Raw genomic sequence first — 18,627 nt, forward strand, 5'->3', positions numbered from 1 at the left:
TTTTCTTCGATCAGAAAGTTGAGGCGAAGTGGCGGGAATCGAGCGTCTTCTTGTTAACGATTTAAATAAACGCATAAAAACAAGAAAATATAAATAATAACGATAGAAAGAAACATCAAGAAGTAAATTAGAAGGGAAAGGAGAGAAAAAAAAAGAGGTTAGGAAAAGGATAGAAAAGAACGGATCGCCGATCCATGTGGACGTTGTTATTAGATGATAGACAAGTTTAGAGGATGATGAAATTAAACGGAAATGCAATTTATTGAGGAAGGATAAAAGGAGTTAAAATTAATTCCGGCTGTGTTTGTGTTTTCGGACACGACGACAAAACTGTGTGTGTGTGTGTGTGTGTGTCTCTCTCTCTCTCTTTCTCTCTCTCTCTCTCTCTTTTTCTCTGTCTCTCTCTTTCTCTCTTTTTCTTTTTCTCTCTCCGTCGTTATCGTATTCTTCAATCGTCGATTATCCTCGTCATTGTCGTACGTTAATAAAATAAAATAAAGCAATTGAAAAGAGACAATAAAAAAAAAAGAAGAAAAGAAAAGAAAAGAAAAGAAAAGAAAAGAAAAAAAAAAGAAAAAGAAGAGGAAGAAAACAAAGGTAATTCACCCTGGAGTTCGATCTGGTCGTTTGTCTGTCTCTGTCTGGTAGAGACCTCCGTAACGGATCCGTAAGAAAGAGGAGAGAAAAGAAAAGAAAAGATAATTGAAGAAAAGAGAAAAAATAAAACGGAAAAAGAAAGGAAGAAAAAAAAAAAGAAAGAAAAGAAGGAAGAAAGGAAAGGACAGGAAAGGAAGGGAAAAAAAACAATATAAAAAGAATATAAAAAGATCTTTCGTATGATCGAGATTCGCACAAGAAAAAAGAAAAAAGAGGAATCATGGCTACGGTCTTCGAGAGTCCATTTCTGTCGAACCGACTGCGTCAGATCGAAGAACGTTACGAACCGAGCACGTTTGGCAGGTGCGATTGCACGAGCTATAGTTATTTATCGTTGAGTGTCATTCTCTTCACGGTCGGAACAGCGATCACCGTATTTGCGCTCGGCGATGTCGCTGAGGGATACGTATTTTCCAATTTGGGCCACATGTGGCTCATAGGTCCGATCTTTATTTGTTCCGGACTGATGGTCGCCGTTAAGTGTATGCTATATCTTAGAAGAAAGTCCGTCATACAAATGATCTTTCATCAACGACAACTTTTCAGGGTACATACTATTGCTATAACTCTTTCTTTCTCTTTCTCTCTATCTCTCCCTTCTACCCACCCACCCTCCTTCCCTCTCTCTCTCTCCCCCCTCTTTTTTTCCCCCCTCTACTTTTTCATTTTGTGTTTTTTTTTCTTTTTATATATTTTTTTTAAGCTTTAACCTTGAATGTATGTATGTATGTATGGATGGATGGATGTATGTATGGATGGATGTATGGATGTATGGATGTATGTTCAATATGCGAACGGATAAGATCATAAAGAAATAGAAAAGGAAAGATAGAATTTGTAAAGAAATAAAGAATTCAGAACAGACATTATAATCGCGATTGCTATTCAATTTAGTTGTTTACAGCGATAACGGTATTACGGTGTACGGTATGTCGTCGAATTATTATCGTAATGTTTTCAACTTACAATAATGTAAACAACGAATTCTTTCTTTTCTCTTTTTCTATCTGTTTATCTCTATCTCGATCTATCTCTATATCTATCTCTATATCTATCTATCGTTTTCGCGCATATTAAAATGGTCTCTTCAATTTATTAGAATCGTTAACAATTTCGTTCTTATTTCTGTTGATTTTTTTTTCTTTTTCTTTTTCTTTTTTTTTCTCGTTTTTTCTTCTTTTTTTTTTTTTTTGGTTCCTTTGTTAATATGCATATGTTTAAACGTCGCAACGTTTCTGCAACCAATGTCGCGTGACATACGTATATTGCGCGCAAAACGAATCAAAGAAAAAAGTCAATGAAATATATATAAATGGGAATGAATTATGTATACATGAGACAAGAGTTTTGATAAGCAGGAAACAATAGACCTATAATATTAACAAGTGTTATACTATAGAAATACCATTATATTATCGTTCAACTTATAATTTCTTATTCAAGGATCTTCTCTGTCGTTGTTATCTTTATATATTTACAATCGTAGATATTATGAATTATAAAGCATTGTAATAGCATTTGCAGGAACTGGCAGCTTCTCCGAGCGTCGGTACAAGCGGTATGGGTACTCCCGGACCACCTTCTTACGAAGTTATTACGCAAGCTCAAGGATCAAATGAATTGCCACCTCCTTCATACGCGGAAGCTGTTTCTCTTTTACGACAAGCGGGAATTAATGGTAAATTCCATGAGAAATATCTTTGAGAGGTCTTATTTCATTTTACAATAAACGATATTTTTCCACGTAGATACGAAATTGGATTGTGGGACTGTTTCGTGCAGTACCATCAATGTCGATGAGAATATGCGTAGCAAACCATGAGGTACGTTTGAATTCTGTAAAGGTAATCGACTTGGCCTATTTGAAGATATTAGCAAAGACGAGAAGACTTTAATGTCTCTCATTGCTGAAGAGTATCTTATTTGGATGGTTATTCATACGAAACAATTTGATACTGTTTCGAATTTACAACAAAGCATTCTGAGAAATAGATCAGCAGGGTGTATTTAAAATCCAATTGGTTTTGGATTTTTTATAAAATCGCTATTAGTGGCTTCCATTTAATATTAATATTATTAGGACAATTGAAAACGAATTACAATTCAACTATGACCTACACTTGTTGGAGAAAATCCAATATCATGCGCATAGTTTCTTCTTTTCATCTTGTGTTTGTAAAGATAACAAACACGCACAGCTACGAGAGCACTAATAAAACGTATATGATTGAGGATTAAGTTTGATGAAACCAATTACAAATAGAATGTTTATTCAATAATTTCCTAGAAATATGTAAGTGTTTGCTTACATAAAAGGAAAATGATACAATGTATATAAACAGACTATTATAATATTTCATAAGAGTGGGATACTTAATATCAAATTGGTGCTAAATAATGAATTATGTACTAGACAAAACATTAGTGAAGTAATTTTCTTTGTGTGCTGGCTGTAGGCTTATACTTAATACATTGAGTAATTTTTGAAAGTAAATAAAATTTACTATTCATTATGCATTTAGTAAATCTTTTTTTTACAAATATTTAAATAAACTAGCAAGTGTCAAATTTGCATATTACGTTACGATATATATATAGAGCTCGTCCTGTAGTGAATGTTACATTATCACCACATGTATATTTTATCTGAATTTGGAATAACGAGTCTATGTCAAGAAGAGCCGGTAGTAGTAATAAGTAATATGGGAACTAAGTGCTTTATATGTTCATATTTAGAACGGAAGAAGAAAATGTATTACGCTTGTTATATGATTACGTATGCATTACGATTATAGATAATATTACGGTATTTGTCGAAGCTACGTATGATATAGCTTCGTAGATGCAATGTACTTCAATGTTTGCAAATTTTGTAACTGCAAGATGCTTGTCTTTGTACAGAATTTCTTATTGACTTTTATAGAATTATATTTACATATAGAGCAGGCCATGTGTGTCATCTAACGCAAGGACTTAAGCAAAAGCTTGCTGTGATGTACTAAGCACTAGTCAATGTGGGAACGTAGGAATGGAGAATATTTTTATGAAAAAAAAATCTTCCAAGTGACAAAGTGCCTTAAAATTTTTTCAGTAGTATACAAAGTAGATAAAACAAAAACCATTTGCACAATACAATAGCATGGACGTAGCATAAAAATCATATTTACTTGTGTATATATTTCACATAATGTAATATTATTATATGAAACATATACATTGATATATATGCTATGTATGTGCTATGAACTTAATGGCCATATTTCTTTCACGAACGTCAACTGAGTTTTATTATCTCCTTACATTTGTATGATAATTTTATTTTATTATTAATGAAATATTTTCAGTTGGATTCTGTGAAAGAAATATAATTAGTACCTGTGCATTATCCGATGAAATGAATGTACAAGACATTTATAAAAAAGGAAAGTGATAAAGAACTTCCCCTCGATTAGCAATCTAGTTACATGCAACTTTATCAAGTATGATTTTGTATAAATTTTAATTAATTCAATGCATGTTATCAAACGATAGCAGAAAGTGGAAAACATGGCAATTGTATGTAATATATTTAGATGAAAGAAGCATATTTTTATATTATACATATATATTCATATGTATGACCTATACATCGCCAAAATTATAATCAAGTTAATATCATTTTGACTCTCTGTTTTTTGCTGCTAGCAAAATATATCTCACATCAAATAGAAGTGAATGTAATACTGTATAGGTACTACATTTGAACAGAGATTAACCTGATTATAATTCGTGTTACACGGTAAGACTGTTGCTGCCTTAAATAATTAGACCATGATTACCAACAGAGCATGTGAATTTTAATTATCATACAAGAAATGCACACATATTCTTATTGAAAAAAAAAAAAAAAAAATATATTGGACAGTATTACCATAAATAAGAAAATTATTATACTGTAGAGAATAAAATATCAATATTTGTTATATTTCAGCGGAAAAAAAAAACAAAAAGAAAATAATGATTTCATTTGACAAACTATCTGTATCTTATTCTAATAATTATACGCATGGTTGGTTAATATATAAATGTAAATGAATTGTTATAGCAGTTATACTTGTGCAATCATATTAGAAAATTACAATGACGATTTTTGTGCATTAAAATATTTGTTGATATGATATTTTACTTTTATATTATGTAATTCGTTGCTAATTACATTTTTTTTTTTTTTTTTTTTTGAATTTTCATGGTATACATAAACATACACATGTATTATGATTATCAAATAATATTCATTCACATTTCTTTCTTAGCAGCATATAAATTGTAGTACTTTTATTATCTCCAAATTTTTTCACAAATCCATTGATTGCAACATTTAAAATATGTAAATAACACCATTGCATACTATTCCTGATATATAGTTTGGCAATAGATTTGTTTCCCTTTTTTTTGCAATAATATCTTATAACTTGTATTGATCAGTAGCAATTTGAAAAATGAAACTATACAATTGTACGTTTTGCTACTGCCAACATATGTATATTTGCACCACACACATATAAAGCAATATAAGCACAGTATACTACAAATTTTTTCAAATGATCGATTTGCTTGAAATCTCGCAAGGTAATATTTGATTCATAACGCGTTCATATATATATATATATGTGTGTGTGTGTGTGTGTATGGGTGTGTGTTCGCGTTGTTTTATACAACTTATTAGTATTTATTTTTTATCAATATTCAACGCGATTGTTAACGCAAAATATATATTTTTATTGATATATACATATATATATATATACATATATATATATATGTTGTATATATAGTGTATTCATATGTGAATAATTTTGTATCAATGTATAGAACATCTATAAGAAAGGTAAGTCTTAAAAGTAAATCGTTTTTATCGACTGCTTATATGTAATATGTGATAGTTTGGTAAATAAACAAAATAAGTGAATAATAATTAGATGAATGAAAGAATTTTAAATTAGCCTTTTCATCCAATGATTCGTTTATATATACTTTTTATTGTTGTATGTGTCCTCTTTATAGCGTGTTTTCACTTCTAATTTTTAATATATATATATATATATATATATTACAATTTTTTTCTTTCTATGAATGATAAAATAATTATAACAAATTATATCAAAAAAGAAGAAAGAAAAAAGAAAAAGAAAACAAGTTCAATAGTGTATAAAATTTTATCTGTGGCACAATAAATACATCGAACGATACACATTCGTAAGATTCAAATATATCAATCAATGTTTTATGATTGTGCAACAGCAAGCATTTCCTCCTGATGGATCAGGTGGGTTGTGTGATTTACAAGACTCATTAATTTTGATAGAGAAGCAGCCCACGTATCTAATAAAGCTGCTGGTTCCTGACTTCCTGTGAAACGTACTACACCAGCAGGACGATCAGTACGTGCATTAATTACACCAGTTTCCACTAAATTGCATAAGCATGCCTCAGTTTCCTCAACAGGAAGATCCAATAACTCTGCCATACGAGTCAATGTAATCTTTGTGTAATATTTTGCCATGATTCTAATATTCTAAAGAAAAAAAATATTTTCTTTATTTATTTATTTATTTTTTTTCCTTAATAAAAAACACGTATATAACAAAATATTAAAATGAAGCACGCAAGTTAAACCTGTACTTACATGCTCAACAACTCGATTACGTAGATCAGCCCAACGTTTACGACCTTCTTCTGTTAATGCAGAAAATACTTCTGTTGCTCTGAGTTCTCTCTCATAAATCTCACAAAGGCCAGACCATTTTATTAATTCTGGATTTACAAAGAGGCGTAAAAGTTCTCTGCAAAATATTGCCATTATCATTGTCACAGTTTAAAGTTATGTTTAGAGATGATTTCATCCCAGTATATTAGTATATATCATACTTGTATATAGGTATTTCATCTAGCATTTTGTCAGCTAGCAGTCTATGAGTCAAGTCTGCTTGTTCTGGTTCATGCGGAGCAAGTATTAAGTAAAGCACTGCACGTGATAATGCAGTATGTCTTTTTTCTGGATCCTCTCTAACGGCTGGTGTTTCGAGTACAGCTCGATTATGACGACATAATTCTAAATGCCAACCCTCGTGTCGAGATAATTCCATCATTAAACTAAAAAATAATTCCGGTCAAAGTTTAATCGTACGGAGTTTGTCTAAACGAATAGATAATATTACATACTCGTAATATTTTAACTTCAATGTCTGTGTCTCTTCGTCATTTTCATCGCTGAAGAATTTGACATTAATTTTTTTAGCAATTATTTGCGTTCGCATGAAGTCTTTCTTTGCTAAACACAAACGCATTTGTTCTAAAATAAGAGAGGCCTTCTCACGACGCGACATACTGCCATACGTTTCCACCTACGCAATACATTCATAATTTATTTTGTAAATAAAAAGCGTATTGCTTTTAATTAAATAAATTAAATTAAATACCTGTAATTCAAGCATTACAGCAGCAGCTCCATTTATGTCACCATCTTCTTCTTTTATTTTAGCTAATCGATGCGTGAGTCTTGCTCTTTCTACTTCCACATAAATCTATAAATTGAAATTGTTATTATTATGTAACAAATTGATTATGTCGAAAACTTACTTTTCCTTCTGTTACTGAACGCAAAGTTTCAATTAGTTTAACCATAGTTTCCTTATCCGGAGTTTTATCTACGTAACTACAACATTCTTGAACCATTTTTGTAACAGCTTGTTTTAATTGAGAACGCCTCTTCGATAAAAGAACTATGTGCTCGTTGAGCGCAGCCCAATTTTTTGCTTCCAAACAAATTTCACATATAGCAACAAGCACTCTAGACGTTGATGCCATATCAGCTCCCTAAAATAATATATATTTTATTACATGTCTTCAATTATGTAATATAACATAATAAAATCTTTTTTGAATCAATTTATACGTACAGTTCTGGTAAGTTTTTCTAATGCTAACAATTGATCTAAGGCATCATGTAGCTTTCCTTCTCTAGCTAACTTTTTACATTCTGGGATCTTAGTATCACAATTAGTACTATAATCCACTTCCATCTTCATTATGCGTCCACCGTCCATTGTTCCCTCTGGCATTTTGATTTCTATTCACATTACATAAAAAATAAATAAAAGTATATAAAAATAATTAAATAAAACCTTAATTATTTTTATATATATATACATAAAATATTTATATGTATACATACATGTGTGTGTGTGTGTGTATATATGTGTATATGTGTATACAACAATAGTAATATTATTTTAACAATACAATTAACTAGTAAACGACTTTATATGAAATTATAAAAATATATAAAAATTTTTTTGGAACGAACGTATTGTGTATAAAATAGTGTGTGCCTTTACTATAGATACTTCTCACAATTACATTGCACTTTTTTCTTTAAAATATATTCACAGAATTATATTTAATACAATAAGAAAAATCAATTATAAATATGAAATATATAAATATATATATATTATTCTATCTTAAAAAACATAAATTAACGAACAGTTTATGTTTATTAAAATTTTGCTACTTTACTTTAGGTAGGGTTAAGTTCCTAAAGTGTCAGTACATTGCAAATGTGACTCTTGTCCTAAAAAATTATAAAAATATATATTAGAAATTTTACCTCTGAGAAAGAAATTTAAAAGAAAGATTCTTAAACTATTTCACACAATTTTAAATATATCTGTTTTATCGTTTAAAAAATAATAAAGGATAATTCAATATACATTCACAACGCTTTTATACACTTGTGTACACTTTATATACTTCTTCTCTACCAAACTTGTAGATCATAATGCCGGACCAAACGACCTGCGCATGCGCACTAGTACATTTCTGATTGGCCATGTTTCTAGTGGTAAATTTAAATATTCGGATTGGGAATATATTTGCATTTCTATTTCTTATAATTAGACTATACACATATATATTTCGTTTTTCGTTAAAATGTTCCTTTAAAAATAACAAATATTTGTTAGTTTCTTTATTTTTATTTACTTCTGTTTATTTGTTACAATCAAATTTTATAGCTTCTTTCGATTTGTCGTTTACGAACGAAATAATGTTTCCTTCTCCAAGTAGATGGCACTTGTTCGTTTTATACTCAAGTGTAATGTATAATACATAAATGGTGAATCTGAATGTTGTCATGGGTTATTCGAATGTTTAATAATACATATGATTTCTACAAGTTTCTCACGAGCTACGAATTTTTATGTTTTCGACATAGTTGATACGGTTCTATTTCATGTTTTATTTATGATAATTTAATTTATCTTACGATTGGCAAAGTTATAAAATTATAAATAATGGCTGAAAAGGAAGGTGATAGTTCCACGAGTGAAGTTGTGAAAACTGAAGATTTAACTGATAACACAGCTAATGAAGAAGCACCGACAAGTTTGGAAAATATAGCACAAGATACTAATACTACTCGAAATGGTGGTCCTCCAGTTGCTTCAAAGGACAAAGAAAAAAGTAATTGTTATAATAATTAATCGAAATTCGTGTTATAATCATGAAAATTCATTCATAATTATAAATTAGAAATAAGTAAAATGCATACGATATTTCATCCATCTGTCATCCAATGTTTTAGTTGATATCTTATTAAAAGCAACTGGCAACGCACCTATCATGAAACAGAAAAAATGGTCTGTTTGTCAGGATAATCAAATAGGAAGAATTTCAGATTTTATGAAGAAGTATCTTAAATTAGAATCCTCTGAGAGATTAGTAAGTGTATAAAATATTAAAAAAAAAAAAAAAAACTTTTCTTTATTCATTTATTTGTCTGTACATTTTTTTTTTTCAGTTTCTTTACGTAAATCAAACTTTTGCACCAGCACCAGATCAAACAGTAAAAAACTTATATGATTGTTATGGTGCGGATGGAAAATTGATCATTCATTATTGCAAAAGTCCAGCATGGGGCTAACTGTGACCTTTCTTTGATGCTTAAGCATCGTATGGTGTCCTTTTATTAACGGTAAAAACTTTTTATTAATATAATTTTTTTCTAGGCTTATAAATCCATTTCTGATATTGTACATAAATTGCACTTAAGATCACAAGTTAAAGTAGATGTATATTTATTTATAATCAATTCAATTTATGCGTGTATTACGTTTCTAATATATTCATTTATTACGAGATGCTAATGTATTGTGAAGAATAAGATTTTTATTCCATATAGATTAGTTTCGTATGAAACTTCTTCTTTTTTCATATAATATATATTATTTTATTTTATTTATTTGCCATAATAAACCGAAATAATATGTACCTGATTATATAGGTATACTGTTGAATAAAAAGTGTCTATTTTAGAATGACTTTGCTTATAACGTTTTGCTATATACTTTAAGATAAGAATTTAAAAAAATTTTCTACACCTACCATATGTTTGTACTTGTTTTTATATTAGTTTCATTCTCTCTCACGATATTCTAAAAAATATCTTAAAAAGAAGAAATTTTATTTTTGGTGTGAATTTTTGAAATGTTACATTATTATCTTTTGCTTTGTTAAATAATACAATTTTTTTAAACATTTTTTCATTACGACGAGAGACAACTAGTTGTCTACAGAATTAATATGTATCAAAAATATATAATTAATGGATAAAATTATAATAATTCCAAAAAATCTCTATCGCTTTGTATAGCGAACATGAGCGCAAAGACTAGTGCCACGCCAGTGGTTGGTAACACTGACAGATTGCCTATCCTGCGCCATTAGCGTTTTCACTTTTTTGCGTCGAACGATCGTGATGTATCAAGAAAACGCTAAATTCAATTTTCAAAAATGAAAACGCAAATTTTTTCAAACATACAAAATGTGATCAATTAAAAAATACTAATTTATTCGATCTACGATATCAACGTTAAAAAATAACTTTACTCTAAATTAATAATCATAGGAAACGATATCCGAAAGAATTTTTCTGATTTACAATTAATTTTCGAAAATAAAAAATATACTATTACTTGGTATTTCAATACACTATTATACGATATATAATGTATGTACAATAATAATATCAACAAATTTGGATTTGATAATACAGTTCCTCTTTTTACGTTTGCTTTATTCAGCGACAATCATAAAATTTATTGCGTAGATTTATTTCGACAACCTATCGATATATCTGCTTTCAAAAGTAAAATTATTCTTCATGTAGATTTTAATAAAACTGTGACTATTCCTACGGATATAATCGAAGGAACGATGTAATTATGTTTCAAAAGGTTTCATAAAAGACTTGTCTAAAAAATAATAAGTTTTACATCTCATATATTTTTTTGTACGATATACCAGTCTTCCTTATTCCTGATATTTCAGGGCAAATTATGAATAATGTGTTTGTCAATTCATAATGTTGCATACATTTGAATCAATCATAATACTTGTTATAACACAAATACATACGCGTATATAAAATGCTTTCTATATTTAATTACGTACGACATAAGCGATCGTAATTCCGACATAAATATGATGTATACTCATTGTAAAGATTTCCGTTCAGTCGAAATTTTCGATTTTAATAGAGATTTCTTATTGCTTTGCAGAGACGCACGGCGTTGGCTAGATGAAGCGGAGTTCGCCGTTTCAGTTGGGTTTCCCGAGCTACGTTTTGAATTAAGCAATGATTTCGTTTCCATATTTTTCGCGCAAGGACAATCACCCAAAGGTTCTTCAGTTCGATTTTGTTCGTTTAAAGTTTTTACCTGCAATATGGAATACTTGTTAAGTCGTACATCGACGAAACAATCGCTATGCTTAGATAAAATCAAATTCGACGTTTTGATAGAATCAATAGCTTTTTGTACCAACCGACGTTGTATCCTTATCTTTGACGCAGGAGCAAATTGGTGAAGGTATACCAGCTGGATCGCGTGTACATGGCTGTAGCTGATCATCGCCTGTGAAATATTTAATTTGATAGAATTATTTATTCGCAAGAGTACGTTGAATTTAAATCGAGTTTAAATTGTATTTGTTGATTTTTTCTAATACCATGGTATGTAGTCCTAACACTTTCAGCAGTCTCATCCACCTGGTTCATACCAGCGACATGCTCTCCTAAATCATCCAGCTTTAAATCGTCGCATTTCACTTCAGGTTCCTCTGGCTTAACAGCTGTACGCGCTGTCACTGATTTTGATTTGATGGATGGTGTCTTCACACGCGCCATTATAAATGGGGACTTCCAAATGATGATAGCGCCATCGGCGCTCACCGATACCACATGTTCGCCATTAGAGCTAAATTTACACGATGTTATTATCGCGGCATGACCTATGCCAATATGTGTGACATTGGCCGTGTGATATTCCCAGAGCTTAACAATGCAATCGTTTGAGCCGGTGACGAAGTATTGTCCATCAGGGCTAATATCTATGCAATTCAATGATCCTGAGATAGAACCCTCGATTTCACGAACCAACGAAGCATCCCACGTTTCCCAATAGGCAATCTTACGATCTGTACCGCAAGTCAAGATTTGTATGCTATTAGGACTGAAACACGCGGCCATATACATCGTGTTACCCATTAAAACTTGCTTCCTCGCGCAACGTCTGTTGATTAACGATTGTCCATCAATTTGTCACATTCCAAAAAATGTAATATTATAAATAGTTAATCAACACTTACATTACGTCCCATATTATGCACGTACCGTCCGTGCTCGAACTAACCAAATCCTCGTTATTAGAGGATATACACAATGATGTTATGGGTCCTCTATGTTCTTTAAGAATTGAGACGAGTCGTTGTACGTCGGGTTTTATGTCCCATATACGTACCTACGAATGATGACATATTGATCATATCGAAAATTTTAAAGAAGAAGGATGAGGATGAAACAAGAGAATGATGAATGTATAAAATATAAATTACCTGTCCATCGCAGCCTCCGCTGATTAATCTTTTCCCGTCTGCCGTTATCACGACTGCCGATGCAGCTTTTATGTGAGCATTATGGATAGTGAAGATAAGTTTACCCTTTTGTGGCGTGAATGCTCTTACGATACCGTCATTCCATGCTGCAATGTTCAATAAATAGAAGAAAATTATTGTTAATTAAACGATTTTATCTATACTTTTTTATATATGCACCTACCAGAAATTATCATTCGTCCATCGTGAGAAAAACATAAGCAGCTACAGACGAAATTAGGTACAGAAATTCTAAGCAATTCCTTTTGCGTTTCTAATCTCCATAATCTAATATCGTTTTTTCCAGCTGTTGCAAATATTTCAGAATAATTCCTATAACGTTGAAAAAAAAAAAAAAAAAAAAAAAAAAGAAAAGAATTATTTCGATCCTCGGTATAAAAAGATCACTTTATCGATGTTTCCGATCTTACCAAGGAAAAACGATGGAATATATGGAACTATTGTGACAAGTTACAAGAAGTCTCATATCGAAATCGGACAATCTTATTTGATAGATCTCGCTTAGGGCAGTTCCAACCAATACAAAATCATTCTTGTATAATAACATTGACGTCACGGTACCGCAGACATTTTCTACAAGATGCTGCCAAATAGCTTTTCACTCGTTTGACTTACGAATGATTGCGAATACAGAAAAAAAGAGCAAAAACAAAAAAGAAAGAAAAAAGAATTCTTTTCATATAACATTTTCTTTTATCACTTACAGTTTTGATTTGCGGTGTACTCGGTAGTTTGGCGAACTTGGTCTTACTAAAATCGATATCCATAATTTCGATTAGCTCGACTGTACCGTCACCTGCACCAACAATCATTCTCTCATCTTTTAAAAGCAAAAGTTTCTCAACACCGCCAGCATAACATTCTACTTCGCCCTTTGCTTGATTTACTCTTTTCGATCCTTTGTACATCTTCGAATAGCAACCTATCATCACTGATTCCGTTTGTTCTTCATCTTCGGAACGGTAATTCAATCTATGTATAGATATATAAGAAAAATTAATGTTTATTATCGTAGAGACACGATAAAATAATTTACATCGATTATTAAAAAATTATATTATATATCTAAACATAAGAACCTTGCTTTTATGATATCGCCCGAGGACGTTCCACAATAAGCGTCAGTATCTTTTTCACTTATAACGATACAATTTATCGAACGTCTTAATTTTCCTACTTTCACGTTTACGCCGTAAACTTTTCTTCTTTTCGAATCGATTCGCCAAACTTTAAGTGTTCTATCACCACCGGTAAGAAAACATTCTCCGTGTGTATTCATTCTTGTTATCGTGTAAGTGTTACCAGCTATTTCATTACTCGCAAATGATCCTAAAAATCAATTTAACGTTATTCGATCATCAAGAATACGCACGATATACATATATACACATGTATACAGATTTATGAGAAAATTTCATTTACCACACATAGCATCGTTATTTCGTACGTCCCATATTACAACGTTACCATCGTCTCTCCCACCAAGGCTTATCAAATAATTGCTATCCAATGTGAAACAAATGTCTTCGACTCTTACCTTATGAATTTCATAGCTACTTTTTACAGTACGATTTTGATAATCCCAAACGATGACCATAGCCTGTTTAAAAAAAAAAAAAAAAAAAGAAAGAAGTAAATTCGATCTTACCGTATGAAATTACACGAACTCTTAGTATTACCTTAAATCCGAGATGATTTATCTGTCCAGAAGCCACAAAATTACCGCATGGAGAAACACATACCGCAGAAATTAAATTTGTATGCCCGCTTAAAAACGATTGTTCGCCAGAAGCTATATGTTTTATCGTTACTTTGTTTCCCATCGGATAAATCATATGCTCTTGATCAGGATGTAATCTTAATCCATTTTTCATAACACCTAATCAATTAATTTGGAAATATATTTATTATAAAACTTCATTATTCCGATATATGTATTACGAACGGAAATACAAATTATGTATATATATGTATATATGTATATATGTATGTATGTATGTATGTATGTATGTATGTATGTATGTATGTATGTATGTATGTATGTATGTATGTATGTATGTATGTATGTATGTATGTATGTATGTATGTATGTGTCAGAAAAGATAGTGACCCAAAAAAAAAGATGAAAAAATTATACGAACCATCGAATCCTATTATTCCAATTATATCAAGTGGTTTAGTATCCATCCTTCTGATTAGATTCAATTTGCAAAAGGATTTTTATTTCTTTTCAATGATTATTAATAGGATGAAAGAGATTAAAGAAAATAACAACTTTCTCACTCTCGAATCGGTAAACTTACTTAGAGACAAGTAGCATGTGTCACGATGTAAATAATACAGTTATCGTTACCATGGTCACCGACAGAAAATTAGTATCATTGCATGGTACTATCGGTTACCAAGAAAATATCGAAGAAAAAATTTATATGTGTATGCGTATATTATATGTATATATGTATGTATGTATGTATGTATGTATGTATGTATGAATGCGTTAGAAATAAATATGAAAATATCAATTCTTCAAGTATGAAGTATAAGTATAGTGTAAAGTTTTTAATTTTTTTTATTTATCCCATTTTTATATATTTCTTTGTTTGTTTTTCTATCATTTCTCTCTCACATACACATACATGCATAGTCATTTATCAAATTTGATTTTAATAATCTTCTAATACCGCCTTACATATAGTTTACAAGCTATTAAAGGAATTTTTACTCGACTTAAGTAGATAATCCAACGACTCAAGGCATTGTGAGACTTCTTGGTTTGAACTAATATAATATATGTATCTATATACATATATTCATTATATTTTTCGAAGTATACTTAAACTCATGCCGAAAGGTGAGTGTTACTACGTGAATCAAGACGATAACATTGGAATTTTTTAAAATTACGTACATACATAATATCATTTATGTTCAATGGCACGATTACACATACAATAATGTGAAAAATGTTAATAATCGTTTAAGTAAAAAATATCGAGGACTCGAGGAAAAAAGAATTAAAACGTTAGAATGAAACGAAATAACCTTAACAATTTTCTTATAAGAATGGATTAGTGACGACGGAATGATTGCTTTCCTATTGAATTTACTGATCGAATAAAAGTGAAATGAAATCGATATTCGACCAATCATCAGATTGATTTCTCGGTAAGTCCTTAAATTACTTAAACTCTGACGAGATTAGTGTAGTTGACCTTGATGAAAGGGTGAAATTACGTAATTATATTCATACGAAGCGACACGTGTATTTGCACTTCGTAAAAAGTAATTCGGATGGTATGTAAAGCATTTTTTTAATTCTCGACCATTATTTCTAATTACATAATTTTTATACGCTTTTAAAACATTATTATATTTACAATTCTGTAACATTTATTTAATTTAATTTATGACTAAAATCTAATTCTTCCGTTCACATGAGCTCGTACATAGATACCCTCGTTTCCAGCCAATGAGAGTGCTTGAAAACTAGGGAAATTTTTTTTACAGATTACCGAACATAATTCGTCAAAACGAAGCTTTTTAATAGAGCGTCCTCAATTATCCTTTATTTTCTCATATCATGATTTCTAAAATTATATATACACACACACACACACACATATATATATATACACTTTAATTAAAGATACTTTTAGTGGAGGAATATAAAAAGGAATATCGTGATTGGTCGCTGCCAACTATCACCCTTGCAAGATATTTTTTCTTTCGTTTTAGCTCGTCGATTGCATCAAGTCGTGCAACGAGAAGAGAGAGAAAGAAAGAAAGAAAGAAAGAAAGAAAGAAAGAAAGGGAGAGAGTCTTTTATTCGTCGTTATAGTTCTTGCCTAAAACACAAAGACAAAATTTCACGGGTAATAAAAAGAGCAGATAATAGGAAAGAGAAGTAGAGAAGTCGATCGAGACGGGAAGGGAAACGGATAGGTAGAGAAACGGACGGCATCAAGAGTAACTACATTGTCGCCATTTTGTTTATTTTCGCGGAAAGGTGTAACTTACTGAACGGGGAAAGGAGAGAGATAGAGAGGGAGAGAGAGAGAGAGAGAGAGAGTGCAAACGAGCGAGAGAGCGAGCAAAGAGCGTATCTTGAGCGTAAAAGAGAAGTAGAAACGGCTCATCGTCTCCCTCTCTTCTTCTCTCTTCTCTCTTTTTCTTTAAGTCTTTCATTCTTTAAATTGTCTCTCTTTCTCTCCTGTTAATCTCTTTCTCCATCGATCTTACATATATTTTTTTATCTTTTCCCCGTACGGTTCAGCCGAACACGTTGTGAACGAAACAGATCGAAAAGCTGGAACCAACGGCAACGTTGGTCGCTTTTAACCGTGAGCGTCGCTCGCGACACGGATTAATATATCGCGTTTTGGTGGCGCGACGAGGAGAAGAGGAAGAAGGAGAAGAAGAAGAGGTGGCGGAGGAGGAGGAAGAGGAAGAGGAGGAGGAGGAGGAGGAGGAGGAGGTGAAGGAGGAGGAAGGGAGTGTAAGAGGAGAAAGAGAGGAGGTACGTGAATTTTGTGAACGTCGTCGAGTCGAACGCGGCGCCGGTTTCGTGTTCGAAAAAATCGCGTATTATACGGACTGCCGACTGTTGGAAAAAATTGGAAGGGCGACAGGGAAGAAGAACGAAGGGAGTACAACGGATTAAAATCGCTACGACCGCGACGACAGCGACGGCGACGACAACAACGACAACGACCAAGACTTTGACAACGAGGATAACGACGACGACGACGACGACGACAACGAGGACGACGACGACGACGACGACAACCAAAAGACAAACACGATCACGACGACGACGACAGCAGCAGCAGCAGCAGCGGCAGCAACAACGGCAACAGTAGTAATAGTAGTAGTAGTAGCAACGACGGCAGCGACGACGGTAGCGACGACGTCGAGGAGACACGGAAACGACGAGGACGAGAGGCAGGAAGAGGAAGGTTCTACTGCCGATAATAATAAGTGGCCGCCCGAGTTAGGCCGCCTGATCGTCGTGATTGAAGACACGAGGGTGAAAATATAAAATATAGGGATATATGTTGTGGGCGTCCCCCGAAAATACGGGGGCACTTGATGGCAACAGAAATTGGGCGAATTGTAAGCAAGTATCAATCATCGCCGTGCGCTAGAGTGTCGTCGTTTTCGAGTCGTCCGAGCGACGCCAGTCATCTTGAGAATACATTGCTAGTTGCTATCGAACAGGAAAACGAAGAACGGCAAGAGGAACAGCAAGATTACCAACGGCAGCAGCAATCACCAACACCATCCTCGCCACCACCACCACCACCACCACCACCACCACCGCCATCGCCACCACCACCGCCATCGTCGCCGCCGCTGCCGCAGCAGCAGCAACAGCAACAGCATCATCAGCATCAGCAGCAGCAGCAGCAGCAGCATCGTCATCGTCAGCAACTGATGAGCAGCGACCTCGCGCGCGAAAATACGCAGATACGTGTACAACAGCAGCTTCGTAGACGGAGCTCAACCGCTGGAGGAGCGCCGGTCAAAGTATCCGCGGAAATAACCTCGACGGCGGTACCCGCCTCCGAGGTACCTAGCGCAGTCAAGACGACCATCAACATTGGCATCGCGATGAACCACGTTAACGATCAGGAGAATCTTAAGCAGCTCAATCTGACGCCGGTTCAGGTTAACGAGGTCGAGGAGATGGACACGCAAGAGGGTGAGTTTTCGGATCTTTTCGTTATACCTTTTTACGGCTCTCCTCTCCATCCAACGCCGTCTATACGTATTAGTATGACTCTTTGTTACTTACGCATCGAAACGCGTTGACTATTTGGATCGTGATCTTTTCTCTCTCTCTCTCTCTCTCTCTCTCTCTCTCTCTTTCTTTTTCTTTTTTCTTTCTTTCTTTTTTTCTTCCTTCCTTTCTTTCTTCCTTTCTTCCTTTCTTTCTTCCTTCTCTCTCTCTCTCTCTCTCTCTCTCTCTCTCTCTCTCTC

At 32.8% G+C, this 18,627-nt stretch overlaps 5 protein-coding genes and 1 long non-coding RNA gene across 16 annotated transcripts in view; 4 read left to right on the top strand and 2 right to left on the bottom strand.

Annotated features, from left to right (window-relative positions):
• The first annotated feature begins 756 nt into the window (after window positions 1–756).
• LOC122628387 lies at window positions 757–3,170 on the top strand. 2 transcript variants are annotated; one of them, XM_043810642.1, is made up of 3 exons: window positions 757–1,204; window positions 2,173–2,335; window positions 2,406–3,170. In XM_043810642.1, exons 1-3 carry the CDS (start codon window positions 878–880, stop codon window positions 2,477–2,479), a joined length of 564 nt encoding a protein of 187 aa, XP_043666577.1. In that variant the 5' UTR covers window positions 757–877; the 3' UTR covers window positions 2,480–3,170. The 2 variants fall into 2 exon arrangements, with proteins under 2 accessions (XP_043666577.1, XP_043666579.1); XM_043810644.1 differs by having other exon boundaries at window positions 2,182–2,335.
• Window positions 3,171–5,838: 2,668 nt separating this feature from the next.
• Window positions 5,839–8,464, bottom strand: LOC122628385 (26S proteasome non-ATPase regulatory subunit 12). The gene is made up of 8 exons (XM_043810640.1): window positions 8,306–8,464; window positions 7,596–7,765; window positions 7,276–7,512; window positions 7,116–7,220; window positions 6,859–7,040; window positions 6,565–6,789; window positions 6,323–6,479; window positions 5,839–6,211 (listed from the first exon to the last, which is right to left on the bottom strand). The coding sequence occupies exons 2-8, from the start codon at window positions 7,755–7,757 to the stop codon at window positions 5,921–5,923; spliced, it is 1,359 nt and encodes a 452-aa protein (XP_043666575.1). The 5' UTR covers window positions 7,758–7,765; window positions 8,306–8,464; the 3' UTR covers window positions 5,839–5,920.
• Window positions 8,465–8,793: 329 nt separating this feature from the next.
• On the top strand, window positions 8,794–12,776 carry LOC122628753 (autophagy protein 12-like). Of its 5 annotated transcripts, XR_006327112.1 has the most exons (6): window positions 8,794–9,159; window positions 9,281–9,417; window positions 9,497–9,670; window positions 11,256–11,377; window positions 11,549–11,650; window positions 11,809–12,776. XR_006327112.1 is itself a non-coding variant. In XM_043811347.1 (3 exons), the coding sequence occupies exons 1-3, from the start codon at window positions 8,991–8,993 to the stop codon at window positions 9,617–9,619; spliced, it is 429 nt and encodes a 142-aa protein (XP_043667282.1). In that variant the 5' UTR covers window positions 8,794–8,990; the 3' UTR covers window positions 9,620–10,912. The 5 variants fall into 5 exon arrangements, 1 of the variants encoding a protein (XP_043667282.1); XR_006327110.1 differs by having other exon boundaries at window positions 11,256–11,650; XR_006327111.1 differs by having other exon boundaries at window positions 11,549–12,776.
• On the bottom strand, window positions 10,961–16,416 carry LOC122628747 (cilia- and flagella-associated protein 52). Of its 2 annotated transcripts, none has more exons than XM_043811334.1 (13): window positions 16,299–16,416; window positions 14,790–15,039; window positions 14,328–14,527; window positions 14,071–14,248; window positions 13,728–13,977; window positions 13,353–13,620; window positions 13,059–13,231; window positions 12,812–12,960; window positions 12,589–12,734; window positions 12,343–12,494; window positions 11,704–12,266; window positions 11,521–11,609; window positions 10,961–11,414 (listed from the first exon to the last, which is right to left on the bottom strand). In XM_043811334.1, the coding sequence occupies exons 2-13, from the start codon at window positions 14,833–14,835 to the stop codon at window positions 11,190–11,192; spliced, it is 2,439 nt and encodes an 812-aa protein (XP_043667269.1). In that variant the 5' UTR covers window positions 14,836–15,039; window positions 16,299–16,416; the 3' UTR covers window positions 10,961–11,189. The 2 variants fall into 2 exon arrangements, with proteins under 2 accessions (XP_043667269.1, XP_043667270.1); XM_043811335.1 differs by having other exon boundaries at window positions 14,790–14,874; window positions 16,299–16,411.
• On the top strand, window positions 15,675–17,061 carry LOC122628754. The gene is made up of 3 exons (XR_006327113.1): window positions 15,675–15,813; window positions 16,384–16,654; window positions 16,922–17,061. It is a non-coding gene; the product is annotated as an uncharacterized LOC122628754 (long non-coding RNA).
• Window positions 17,062–17,517: 456 nt separating this feature from the next.
• The window catches only part of LOC122628746 (ubiquitin carboxyl-terminal hydrolase 7), an 11,460-nt gene continuing 10,350 nt past the window's right edge, over window positions 17,518–18,627 (top strand). For 4 of the 5 annotated variants that reach the window (XM_043811329.1, XM_043811331.1, XM_043811330.1 and 1 more), the window contains exon 1: window positions 17,518–18,349. In XM_043811329.1, the coding sequence (XP_043667264.1) occupies window positions 17,737–18,349 (613 nt within the window). In that variant the 5' untranslated portion in view covers window positions 17,518–17,736. The remainder of the gene's footprint in view (window positions 18,350–18,627) is intronic. The other variant, XM_043811333.1, reaches the window with a different exon arrangement.

The sequence above is a fragment of the Vespula pensylvanica genome, chromosome 4 (assembly GCF_014466175.1).
Source record: "Vespula pensylvanica isolate Volc-1 chromosome 4, ASM1446617v1, whole genome shotgun sequence".
NCBI lineage: Eukaryota > Metazoa > Arthropoda > Insecta > Hymenoptera > Vespidae > Vespula > Vespula pensylvanica.

Coding starts and splice junctions, on each gene's coding strand:
- LOC122628387 (XM_043810642.1), top strand. CDS start 878: ATGGCTACGGTCTTCGAGAGTCCATTTCTGTCGAACCGACTGCGTCAG. Junction 1,205..2,172: donor ATCAACGACAACTTTTCAGG/GTACATACTATT, acceptor GCATTGTAATAG/CATTTGCAGGAACTGGCAGC. Junction 2,336..2,405: donor ACGACAAGCGGGAATTAATG/GTAAATTCCATG, acceptor TTTTCCACGTAG/ATACGAAATTGGATTGTGGG.
- LOC122628385 (XM_043810640.1), bottom strand. CDS start 7,757: ATGCCAGAGGGAACAATGGACGGTGGACGCATAATGAAGATGGAAGTG. Junction 7,041..7,115: donor CTGTAATGCTTGAATTACAG/GTATTTAATTTA, acceptor TGTATTGCGTAG/GTGGAAACGTATGGCAGTAT. Junction 6,212..6,322: donor GTAATCGAGTTGTTGAGCAT/GTAAGTACAGGT, acceptor TTTTTTCTTTAG/AATATTAGAATCATGGCAAA.
- LOC122628753 (XM_043811347.1), top strand. CDS start 8,991: ATGGCTGAAAAGGAAGGTGATAGTTCCACGAGTGAAGTTGTGAAAACT. Junction 9,160..9,280: donor TTCAAAGGACAAAGAAAAAA/GTAATTGTTATA, acceptor CCAATGTTTTAG/TTGATATCTTATTAAAAGCA. Junction 9,418..9,496: donor TAGAATCCTCTGAGAGATTA/GTAAGTGTATAA, acceptor TTTTTTTTTCAG/TTTCTTTACGTAAATCAAAC.
- LOC122628747 (XM_043811334.1), bottom strand. CDS start 14,835: ATGGATACTAAACCACTTGATATAATTGGAATAATAGGATTCGATG. Junction 14,249..14,327: donor TAAATCATCTCGGATTTAAG/GTAATACTAAGA, acceptor TTTTTTAAACAG/GCTATGGTCATCGTTTGGGA. Junction 13,978..14,070: donor AAATAACGATGCTATGTGTG/GTAAATGAAATT, acceptor ATTGATTTTTAG/GATCATTTGCGAGTAATGAA.